Source organism: Phocoena phocoena, chromosome 3 (assembly GCF_963924675.1).
Source record: "Phocoena phocoena chromosome 3, mPhoPho1.1, whole genome shotgun sequence".
Lineage (NCBI taxonomy): Eukaryota > Metazoa > Chordata > Mammalia > Artiodactyla > Phocoenidae > Phocoena > Phocoena phocoena.
In genome coordinates, this window is record NC_089221.1 from 59,863,522 (window position 1) to 59,876,780 (window position 13,259).

The 13,259-nt window shown below is 35.7% G+C and overlaps 1 protein-coding gene across 1 annotated transcript in view; it reads left to right on the forward strand.

The window, feature by feature from the left end:
• Window positions 1-5,143: 5,143 nt before the first annotated feature.
• POLK (DNA polymerase kappa) overlaps window positions 5,144-13,259 on the forward strand; it is a 43,930-nt gene continuing 35,814 nt past the window's right edge. Inside the window, exons 1-2 of the mRNA XM_065873364.1 lie at window positions 5,144-5,301; window positions 11,742-11,861. Of these exons, the coding sequence (XP_065729436.1) occupies window positions 5,146-5,301; window positions 11,742-11,861 (276 nt within the window). The 5' untranslated portion in view covers window positions 5,144-5,145. The remainder of the gene's footprint in view (window positions 5,302-11,741; window positions 11,862-13,259) is intronic.

Below are 13,259 nucleotides of genomic sequence, written 5' to 3' on the forward strand. Positions count from 1 at the left end.
CCTCTCCTTCTCTCTCTCTGTTACCCTTAGTATATTTTACCTGTTTCCTGGTAGATTAATTCCAGGTGACTTTGGACAATATGCTAAGCACTTTTGATACTGTTTACATAGTTTTATGTGGTTTTTATACGGAGGAGGAACCCTACCACAGAAAACTTCTTTCTTAGAATTCCTTCTGAAAAATTCTAATTTTCCTTTCTTACTATCACCAAAACAGAGGTTGCCCTTACATTTTTAAACTGGTAACCAGAATAGTCAGTGGTAGAATCAGACTGGAAGAATTTGAATATTTTCAGAGAAAATGTGCTTTTAAACCAATATGCTAAACCACAGGAACCCAAAGTTCTTTCCTTTGAGGTGTGCATTACTGTTTGTGCAGCTTCTGAATTGAAGTTAACAGACTGTATTCTGTAATATTGAACTATAAAAATGTTTGTTCTCTTTTTCAAAAAATTTTTTTGTTTGTAAGTCACAGTTATATCCATTCATAGAACTTGGGACTATATATGTGACTATATGTGAGTGCATAGTAATCGTAGGACAAATACTTCTTTGGAAGCAAAACAAAATTCATCTATATGATCTATGAACATTAGCTTTTTCTCAAGGATGCTCACAGTGTACCCTGTTCCCTTTTACAGTCTCTTTATCTTAAAGAGCGAAGTAAGAAAAGTAGGACTAGTGATTTTCACAGCTCTGGAAATTTGGCTTAACTTTAATAACAATAATAAATAATAAGTATTGATTGTGAGTTTATCATGTACCAGACATCATACTAGGCACTTCCATTATATGCTGTCCATACAAAGCCATTTGAAGTAGTACTAAATCTCACTTCCCAGAAAAATATGGAATTTATCATACTTTGTTATATTATGTGATCATCTCTGCTAGAAGCTCCCCCTTTCAATTTGTGGACTTCTAGATAAAGAAACTCAGCGCTAATGGGAAGAATACAGATAACCAGTGCTAATGAGAAATTTTAGAAATTTGAAAATAACAGAAATACTAACCAATAACAACAAAAGCAGACTCACCATAGTAACACAAATGATAGTACCAAAAGGAACTCATAGAGATCCAAGTATACTAAAACTTAGTATGTTGTTTATTACCTTTGTCCATTGATTTTTGTTAGATTTAGATGTAATTGAAAAATATTAATCAAACAAATTAAATTTAACAAAGTAACTTAATTTCCCAGAGTAGAAATACCAGCTAGAATTTTTTAATATTAATGGAGCCTAGCAAACATTATAATATGTAAATTCAAAATATTCTTATAAGAGAAGTCCTGAAAGCTTTAATAAACCAATTTAACCATGAAATATCATAGGAAAATAAGGCTTATAAAATCAAAAGTGGTTAAGCTCATATACTTGTCCTTACATATGTAATATTGAAATAAGGGAAAACAAAGTATTTTTAAATTAACTTCAGAAAAGCAGTTTTTCTCCCAATCTTTTAATGTGATTATGTGAACTTGCTATGTGAATAAAAGAATGAGAAAATGATATAAACTGAGTTTGATCATTTAACAAATGTTTATTGACCACCTACTCTGTGCCAAGCACTGTTTGAGGCATTTGGTATACATCAGTGGGGGAAAAAGTTCCCTGCCCTCATGGAACTTACATTTTCACAGGAGAGGTAGACAATAAACATAATAAGTAAGTAAACTATGAAAAGCAATGGGGCATTGGAAAGAGGGTGTAGGAGGGATAATCAGGCTACAATTTTAAATAGGGAAGTCAGGATATGCCCTTATTAAGAAGGTGACATTTAAGCCAAGACTTGAAGGAGATAAGGGGGTTTAGACAAGAGGATATCTGGCCAGAGAACCCTCGAGGAGGAAGGAACAGCCAGTGCAAAAGGCCTCCAGGTCAGAGTGTGCCTCGCTGATTTGAGGAACAGCAAAGTTGGAAAGCAGTGAGCTAGGGGGAGAGTATTAGGTATGAGGGTAGACAGGTAATAGGGTACAGGTAATAGGGATAGACAGGTAATAGGGATACAGATTCAGTAAAGATTTGGGGTTTTATACTGGAGTGAGATGAGGTGCCATTGTACAGTTTTTATTAGAGGAGTGATATGACCTAACTCATGATTTAGAAGAATCAGTTAGGCTACTGTGTTGATAATTGACTATAGGAGGGCAAGGGTAGGAACAGAGACTATTTAAGATTATTGCTGTTGCAATAATCCAGGCAAGAAATAATGGTGGTTCAGACTAGTGTGAAAGCAGTGAAAATAGTGAGAGGAGGTTACATTCAGGGTGCATTTTGAAAGTAGAGCCCACAGGATTTCCTGACAGTTTGGATGTGGGGTGTGATAAAGAGGAGAGTCAAGAATCACTACAAGGTTTTTTGCATGAGCAATTGGAGGGAATTAGAGTTGCCCTCAGCTGAGATGAGGAAAGCTGAAATTAGAGCTGGTGTTGGGGATGGAGGCAGATGAGAAGGTCAATTTCAGACTTGCTAAATTTGAGATGTCAGGCAGGCATTTGGACTAGAGCTGTAAACTTGCAAGTCATTAGCATGTAGATGATAGTAAGTCTGTGCCCGTGAAACTGGATGTATGTTGCCTGGTGATGGGGCATCAACAAGGCAGCAAGGTGGGAATTTCCTGGCGGTTCAGTGGTTAGGGCTCCGGGCTCTCACTGCCAAGGGCCCAGGTTTGATCCCTGGTTGGGGAACTAATATCCCCACAAGCCACTCAGTGCGGCCAAAAAAAAAAAAAAAAGGCAGCAAGGTAATGAAAACTAACTTTACCTATCTCACAACTTTGCCTGGCGCCAGTATTGCTGGTAGCCCAGTTCTTCTCGCCAATTAAGGACCAAAACCAATTCTCAGAGTTTTGGGGCTAAGTAATATACTATATGTGAAGTAGTAGGCATTCAATAATTGTTTCTTTTCCTTTCGTACATTTTAACATTTAAAGGACAAGGCAGCTTAAATGTAGGATGTCTGTATTTAGCCTCTTCCCTCTTCAGTAGTGTTGGTTTGGGGAAATTATGAATGAATTACATTCACCTGTTTTACTAGAAAATGATAAATTATTGGATTACTAAAGCATAAGGCAAAATACAGGATAATATTAGGCTGAATGTGAAAGCTGAAGAGAAAAGAATTCAAATGATAAGAACAGAAAATCAACCTATATTCCCTTAGGTACCTAGAAACAACATCACTAGTGGTTCCAATACTTTAGGGCACACTGGAATTATTTGGGCATCTCTTAAAAATACTGGTATCTGGCTCCTACTCCCAGAATTTCTGATTTATTTGGTATGGGATACAACCTGGCCATCCGGCGTTTTAAGATCCCTCCAGACATCCCTCTAATGTGTCACAAAGTTTGAGAACTACTGTGTTATTCACTTTTTTTGTTCTAATGGGACTGTCACTAATAATCACAGTATTCAAATTTCCTTCCATAATTTATTTTATTCTTTGCTGGTGTCAAAAATGGAAGCAGCTATCAAGAAAAGGTCCTCTTGAGGTCATTAATGCTAAGTGAAATAAGTCAGAGAAATTCAAATACTGTATGACTCACTTATATGTGGAATCTAAAAACAAAAACAAAAAACAACTCACAGAGAACAGATTGGTGGTTCCAGTGGCAGGGATGGGGTGTGGATGGGAGGGGTGAGGGATAGGGGGATGGGGGAAATAGGTAAAGGGAATCAAAAGGTATAAACTTTCAATTATAAAATAAGTCATGGAGATGTACAGCATGGTGACTATAGTTAATACTGTATTGTATACTTGAAAGTTGCTAAGAGTGTAGATCTTAAAAGTTTTCATCACACGAAAAAAAAACCAACTATATATGGTGATGGATGTTAAATAGAAAGAAAAGAAAAGAAGGGAAGGGTAGAGGACGGGAGCGGTGGGGAGGGAAGGTCCTCAAGGCAGAGTAGAATAAGTGAACCCTCTGTAAATCATGCAAATGAGAAATCACTGCCATAATTTGTTGTAGATTCATGGCAGATATTCACCTGGCCATTTATTTGTAGTATAAGTGAGCCCCAAATTGGAGGTAGCTGTGATGTCATGGTAGCTGCTTTAGACTTGGAGTAAGAAGACTTGGATTGAAATCCTAGTTCTTTTGCATATTATCAGATAATTATCACAATTGCTTATTATCAATTATTATCATAATTACCCATTGTGATGGGCAATTCACTTAACCTTCCTGAAATTCAAATTTCTTTCTCCCTAACATGAGAATGAGCAAGTCTACTTTGCATGGTTGTAATAATTGTTTTTAAAAGTGAATGTATGTGAAGGTAAATTATAAAGAATTATATAAAGACACTAAAGAATTATTATTTGAAATTAATCTTAGAAGTGACATAACATTGTAAAATGTAATGATTTCCTGGAAGTAGATAGATATTTCTTCCTATATTTTTTCACTGATTTAAGAATAGAATTCTGCAAACAGTAGGTAATAAATGTTTTTGATCTTAATGTTAGGCATGGAAACTGTTATTTTGTATTTATTTCTTATACAGTGTATTAATATGGGAAAAACATGAACTGTCGGACACAGATGTTGTCACTTATTATCAAATTTGTGTTGCTAGGCATGTTCTAAAACTTAGGTTTCTTTTCTCTTTATATTGGGAATAATAATATCTAGCTTTGGGCTTCCCTGGTGACGCAGTGGCTGAGAGTCCGCCTGCCGATGCAGGGGACCCGGGTTTGTGCCCCGGTCCGGGAGGATCCCACATACTGAGGAGCAGCTGGGCCCATGAGCCATAGCCGCTGGGCCTGCGCTTCCGGAGCCTGTGCTCCGCAACGGGAGAGACCACAACAGTGAGAGGCCTGCGTACTGCAAAAAAAAAATAATAATAATATCTACCTTTCAGGGCTGCTGTGTAAAATTCAAGTGTAAAGCACCAAGCATAGTGGCTAGCATAGGTTGGCAGGAAATGTTGATTCCTTTCTTCCCTCCAAGAGTATGGTAATCTTGGAATAATAATTTTAAAATCTGAGTAATAATTATTTCTCCATAGCCAAAAAATCTTAACTGTCATTTTTATTTTGCTGATTTCTATATCATTTTAACTTTTAAATGTCCACCCCTCTCCCAAAAAAGCCATTTTAACCTTACCTTTTTTTTTTACTTTAAGTTTACACCATGGATAGCACAGAGGAGAAGAATGACAGCACAAAGGAGAAGAATGACAATTACAAAGATGATCTTCTGCTAAGGGTGGGACTTAATGATAATAAAGCCGGAATGGAAGGATTAGATAAAGAGAAAATTAACAAAATTATAATGGAAGCCACAAAGGTATGTTTCTTTTTTCTTTAAATATCTTTAATTTAGTAACTTTTTAACTTTCTGTTTAAAAGAAAATTAGTATTTTAAATATCCTTTTAATTATAATTTTAAATATTTTAATATATAAAATTATTAAGCTACAATGCATATAGAATAAGTTCCCTTCTCTTCTGTTGCTTTTGCCATCCAGTTTTCTACTTCACATGCACATAGTATGCATGTTAAAGCAAAATAGCATATATCTTCTTTTTTCACCCATTTTTTTTCACCCCAATAGGAGAATAGTACAATTGTGGTTTATTTGTTTTTATTTCAGTTAATATATCTTTGAAGTCTTTCTGTATGAGAAACTAGAGATCTTCATTCTTTTTTATGCCTGCATATGTGGATATCCTATACTTTATTGAACTAGTCAGAATCTTTATGGATGGACATATAATAAGTCATTTCTAGTCTTCCATTTTTACAAACAATACTATAGTGAATAAGCTTGTATTTCATAACTTTACATATGTGCAAATATAACTATAGGAGAGAGTCCCAGAAGTGGAATTATTCCACCAAATACATATAGCATGAAAGAATATATGCATGTGCAGTTTTTAATTAATTGTGCAATTGCCCTCCATAGTAGTTGTATCAATTTACATTTCCACTGCCAATATGTGAGAGTATGTTTTACCATGCTGCAACCATACCAATGTAGTGTGTTACTATACTTCTGGATTTGCCAGTCTATGGTAACATAGGGTCACATTAATTTATATTTCTCTTATGAAAAGTGAGATTGTACATCTTTTTCATATGTTTAAAAGCCACTTATATGTGTATTTTTTACACACTGTCTCTTCTTACCCTTTGCACAATTTTCCATTAGATTATTGTTTACCTTTTGACTTTGCTCATGGTAGTTTAGTCCTGTGCAGTAGTTTTTCGTTTGCTTCTTTTCACGTACTTGAATTAGTTAACTACATATGACTTTCTCCAAGATCATAAAAGAGTTCTTTAATGGTTTTTTTTCTACCATTTGGGGGGTTTCATTTATGTATTATGAAATATCCATGCAGAAAGGTGTAAAATTTAAGAGAATATCCTTATTCTTAGCAAATGCATGCTGATAACTGCACCAACTTACTCTCAAATGATTTAGCCAAAAAAAGAGGGTGGAGAGAGAAAGAGAGAGTGAGTGTGTGTGTATGTGTGTGTGTGCGCACACAAGCACACATAAGAGTTGGGAGAGAAACCGAATGTAGCAGGATATCAACAATTGGTCAATCTAGGTGAGGACATATAGGTGTTCCTTGTACTATTCTTTCAACTCTTGAATATTTGGAAATTCTAAAATAAAGAGTTGAGGGAAAAATAATTTTTTAAGCATATAAAATGTAGATACAATTTTTAAAGTATCAATAAAAGATAATTAAGAGATGAAATAAGGAAGTATAACATATGGATTGGATCCTGGTTGGAACAAATGCATTTGGAACATTTAGAGGAATTTGAATATAGGGAGGATACTAGATAATATTAAGGAATTATTGTTAATTTTATTAGTTATGAAATGTTATTATGATTACATATTATTATGGAAAATGGCCTTATTTTTAAATATGCATGCTAAAATACTCCATAGAATAGCTAAATGTCATTATATCTGTAATTTACTTTAAAACAGTTCACTTAAAAAAATCATTGAAGGAAATTAAGCAAAATGTTAACAGTTGTTAAATCTCAGTGATAGTTTTATATATTTATTATAGCAACCTCTATATTTTTCTGTTTCAGACTTCTTTGAAATTTTCATCATAGCAATTTTTTAAAAGACAAAGAGTAAAACCTATGATCCTAGTTTTCAAGTTAAGAAATAGAATATTTAAGTTATCTTAGATGACCCTATCAGATATTCCCTCTTTCTTCCCCATGTCTCAGTACCATTTACTAAATAGTCCATCCTTTCCTACTGATCTGCAGTGCTTTCTCCTGTTCTAATAGATTATTTGTCTGATCTTGCACTGTACAACATGATCTTAAATACAATACTTTAAAGTCTTGATATCTGTTGGAACAAGTTCTCTTTTTTTGGCCTTTGTTCTTTTACAAGAGTATCTTAGGCATGCTTGAATCTTTGCTCTTCCATATAAATTTGTATGATATTAATATGTAGCAATCATAGAATAGATACTTATGTATTTTATATATTAATATATTTGTATACTTTATATAATATATATTCCTCTAGTAGGGAAGAGGGGTGAGTTTATCTGAAATATCTTTCTTAAATTGAAATTTTCTAATTCTTGCCGCTCCATAGCAATTTACTTTTTAAAAACTTTTATCAGAAAATTTTAAACATACCCAAAATTAGAATAGTATAGTGAATCCCAGGTAATCATCACCCAGCATCAACAGTTATCAACATTTTTACAAATATTGTTTCATCTTTCTCACTTACCTCTCCCTACTGAATTTTGGAGGTGGAAATTAGAGTATTTTAAAACAAATCCCAATAAATTGGACAAATTTCTAGACATTCACAATTTTCCAAAACTGACTTAAGAAGATACATAAAATCCAAATAGACCTATAAAAAGTAAAGAAATTAAATTAGTAATTAAAAATCTTCCCCCCCGCCAAAGAAAAAAAAGAGATCAGGTCAAGATGTCTTCACTGGTGATTTTTTTTTTTTTTTTTATACAGCAGGTTCTTATTAGTCATCCATTTTGTACACATCAGTGTATACCTGTCAATCCCAATCGCCCAATTCATCACGCCACCACCACCACCCTGCCACTTTCCCCGCTTGGTGTCCATAACGTTTGTTCTCTACATCTGTGTCTCAATTTCTGTCCTGCATACCAGTTCATCTGTACCATTTTTCTAGGTTCCACATAAATGCATTAATATACAATATATGTTTTTCCCTTTCTGACTTACCTCACTCTGCATGACAGTCTCTAGATCCATCCACGTCTCAACAAATGACCCAATTTTGTTCCTTTTTATGGCTGAGTAATATTCCGTTGTATATATGTACCACATCTTCTTTATCCATTCATCTGTCAGTGGGCATTTAGGTGGCTTCCATGACCTGGCTATTGTAAATAGTGCTGCAATGAACATTGGGGTGCATGTATCTTTTTGAATTATGGTTTTTTCCTGGGTATCCACTGGTGAATTTTATTTGACATTTAAAGGGGAAATAATACCAATACTCCACAAGTTCTTCCAAAAAATAAAGAAGGATGGAACACTTCCGAACTCTTTCTATGAGGCCTGTATCCCCTTAATACTAAAGTCAGACAAGCAGAAGATTATAGATCTTTATAAATGTAGAAGTCCTCAACAAAATATTAGCAAACTGGATCCAACAAAATATTAAGATTATGTAGCGTGACCAAATGGGATTTATCCTAAGAATGCAAGGTTGGTTTAGCCTCCAAAAATCAATTAATGTACTATACCATGTTAATAGAATTAAGGACAAAAAACACATGGTCATGTCAATAGATGCAGAAAAATCATACCTGACAAAATCCTATACCCATTCATGCTAAAAACTCTTAATAAATTTGAAATAGAAAGGAACTTCTGCAACCTAAAAAGGACATCTATAAAAACATATACACCCCAATAAAAATTAAAAAACAAAAAAATCAAAAAAAATAATCCTATAGTTGTCATTATACTTTATGGTGAAAGACTAAACACTTTTGCCCGAAAATCAGGAACAAAGCAAGGATGTCCAATCTCACCTGTTCTTTTCAACCTAGTTCTGAACATTTTAGCCAGTGCTGTCAGGCAACTAAAAGAAATAAAAAGCATCAAGATTGGAAACAAAGAACTAAAACTATCTGTTCACAGATGACATGATCTAATACATAGAAAGTCTTAAGGAATTTCAGGAGTGCAACAATTGTACCCTGAAAATTACAAAAACTTGGTGAGGGAAGGTAATGACCTAAAAAATGGAGACATATGCCTATTCAAGGATGAGAAGATTCCATATGGTTAAGAAGGCAATTCTCCCCAAACTGATCTGTAGATTCAGTGTACTTCCCTCATCAAAATTCCAGTGGCTTTTTTTTTTCCTGCAGAAATTGACAAACAGATTTTAAAATTTATATGGAAATGAGAAACACCTAAAATAGTCAAAACAGTTGTAAAAAGGAATAAGCATGGGGGTCTGACTTTCCTATTTCAAAACTTACTATAAAGCTACAGTTATCAAGACAATGTGCTACTGCCATGAGGCTAGACATACAGAACAATGGAGCAGAATTGAGAGTCTAGAAATAAATGTTTATAGTTTATTGATATTTGTACCAAGGCAAAAGGATAGTCTGTTCAGCACATGATACTGGGACAACTGGATATCCACATGCAAAAAAGATGAACTTATTAGACCCTTAACTCACACCATACACTGAAAATTAACTCACAATTGATTTAAATGTAAGAACTAAAGCAATAAACCTTTTAGAAGATAGAAGAAAATCTTTGAGATCTTTGGTTAGGCAAACATTTCTTAGATACAACACTGAAAGCACAGCCAGTAAAAGAAAAAGTTGACAAATAGGGCCTCATCAAATTTCAAAATGTTTGTACTTCAGAAGATACCATTAAAAAATACAAAGATAAGCAACATACTAGGGTAAAATATTTGCAAAATAAGAAGACAACCCAATCAAAAAATGTGCAAAAGATAGACATTTCACTAAGGAAGATATAAGAATGGCTCATAAGCACATGAGAAGATGTTCAACATTAGTCATTAGAAAAAGGCAAATTAAAACCACAATGAGATGCCATTCATAGTATTATAGCCTAGAATGGCTGTAATAAATAAGACAGGACTTCCCTGGTGACACAGTGGTTAAGAGTCCGCCTAAATATAGGGGACACAGGTTCCACCCCTGGTCTGGGAAGATCCCACATGCCATGGAGCAACTAAGCCCGTGCGCCACAACTACTGAGACCACATGCCACAACTACTGAAGCCCACACTCCGCAACAAGAGAAGCCACCACGATGAGAAGCCTGCACACCGCAACAAAGAGTAGCTCCTGCTCGTCGTGACTAGAGAAAGCCCGCACATGAAGACCCAATGCAGCCATAAATAAGTTAATTAATTAATTTAAAAAATAAGATAGACAGTAACAGATGTTGCAAGGATATAGAGAAATTGGTACCCTCATACGTTGCTGGTAGGTTTGTAAAATGGTTCTGCCACTTTGGAAAACAGTCTGGCAGTTCCTCAGAAGGTTTAGCATGGAGTTACCATATAACGCAGAGATTCCACTCCTAGGTACATATCCAAGGAAGATGAAAACGTGTCGACACAAAATGTGTACACAATTGTTCATTGCAGCGTTTTTCGTAGTAGCCAAAAAGTGAAAATAATTAAATGTCCATCAACCTTATAAATAGATAGTATGTTCAGTGATGGAATGACAGATGATTTTCTAAAAGTTATTTTCTACATTTTATTTAATGGCTAACATTAAATTTGTTAAAGTACTGTTTACCTAAAACAACTAGACTGCCAGTTATTTCTCCACTAAAAAAAATGTGTTTATTCAAGATCAGCGGAAAATTGCAGTTCAAGGTCTGCAACCATGACAAGCCAAATGCAAGTCCCCAGCAAAACTGAAGAGGAAAACTCTTTCCAATAAGGGAAAAGGAAGTTGGCAAGGGTATAGTAAACAGAGTCCATGACTTTTTATTGGCTGAGTTCTTGCCAGAAAAGGAGTCTTCTTTGTCTTGCTTTCTACTATCATCAAAGGGCATGAGAGCTCCCCCTTCTGATCTCTGACTCTATTTTTTTTTTTTTTTTTTTTTTTTTGCGGTACGCGGGCCTCTCACTGTTGTGGCCTCTCCTGTTGCGGAGCACAGGGTCCGGACACGCAGGCTCACCGGCCATGGCTCACGGGCCCAGCCGCTCCGCGGCACGTGGGATCCTCCCAGACCGGGGCACGAACCCGCGTCCCCTGCATTGGCAGGCGGACTCTCAACCACTGCGCCACCAGGGAAGCCCTCTGACTCTATTTAATTGAGGTTTCTGTTAGTTAATTTTTTACAATAATTTTTAAGTGAAAGTGAAGGAGATAACTGATGACCCAGCTGACTAAGACCTTGGATATGCCCGGAGGATCCCACCTAGGACACATTGTTATTTCTGAGTGCAGATCTGTACTCATCTCTAGAGTTTGTACTGTGCTACATCCTGCCTCACAAGATTCCTATGATTTAGGTAACTATAAATTCATTTTACAGATAAGGAAACCTAAAACATAATAAGATTAATTTTAGGGTAACCCAGCTAGTAAGTAATGGAGGTAAGTTTTGAATTCAGTCATTCTGTTTCTAGAGTCTGTGCTCTTAGCCATCAGGTTCGCAGTGATGCTTCCTTCAAACATTCTTCTTATACTTTATTTTGTTTTCCTATGTAGGGGTCCAGATTTTATGGAAATGAGCTCAAGAAAGAAAAGCAAGTCAACCAACGAATTGAAAATATGATGCAACAAAAAGCTCAAATTACCAGCCAGCAGCTAAGGAAAGCACAATTACAGGTATTAATTCAATTGCTAAATAAAGTGGAAGCTGGTAGAATAATAATTGATAGTTAAAATGCATCATGGTCAAGTCATAACTGAAAACAAGGTGAAATGTAAATGTTCATTACATTGTAAAGCATAAAATTTAACAAATGTGCATACAACTTTGTTAAATACTGCTCTACCCTTTTTACATGAAGACCCACACCTAGACATCATCACCTGCATTATGCAGAAGAGTAAATGGAGCCTTAGTTAGGTTGTGACTTGCCCAGCTTCATATGACAGGTAGTTGGCAAAGCTAGGATTTAATCCAAAGCTTTTGTTCTTTTTATTATGTATGTACATTGCAGCTAGAAAAGCCCACAAGATAAATGTGGCATGTTTTCTGCAAAACTAATTTTGCAAAAAAGATTTGGGGGAACATGTTAGCCAATTAAATTTGAAAGTACTTTAAAACATAATTGTGTTACAGTAAAATGAAAAGTCATGTAAATGGTAGAGTGCCAAATGTATGTGAACTTTTAAGATAAAACACAAGACTTCTAAAAATGTGGGGTCTTTGGCTTCTTCAGCATCTTTGGGGAGTAAATACTCAGTTTCTGTGGTATTAAAAGTTATTTCAATAGAAGAGCTTGAGAAGAGCCAAGCTGCAAAGCATCATGTGGTAGACTGAGAACTCGAAGCAGTAACATTAAAGTTTACTTTTAAAGACAGTTTTACCCTCTGGGACTTCCCTGGTGGCGCAGTGGTTAAGAATCCGCCTGCTAATGCAGGGGACACGGGTTCGAGCCCTGGTCCAGGAAGATCCCACATGCCGCAGAGCAACAAAGCCCGTGCGCCACAACTACTGAGCCTGAGCTCTAGAGCCTGTGAGCCATAACTACTGAGCCCATGTGTCACAACTACTGAAGGCCGCACAACTAGAGCCTGTGCTCTGCAACAACAGAAGCCACTGCAATGAGAAGCCCGCGCACCGCAACGAAGAGTAGCCCCCACTCTCTGCCACTAGAGAAAGCCCGCACACAGCAAAGAAGACCCAACACAGCCAAAAATAAATTAATTTTAAAAAAAAGGTTTTACCCTCTATCAAAATCTGATTCAGTTTTACAAAGCACTTTAAGCTATAACATAACAATAAAATTATAATATTAATCTACTGTGCTGCAAAATTATTTTCATGATAGAGTTCAAAGATTATAAATTTTGTTTTCTTTATCAAACTACAGTGTGTCATTTTCTTTTTTGATATATGCTTTCCTAGAGCACAAGCTAGTTTTGGGGTTTTTAAAAATTTTTTATTTATTTATTTTTGGCTGCGTTGGGTCTTCGTTGCTGTGCACTGGCCCCCTCTAGTTGCAGCGAGCGGGGGCCACTCCTCGCTGCGGTGCACGGGCTTCTCATTGCAGTGGC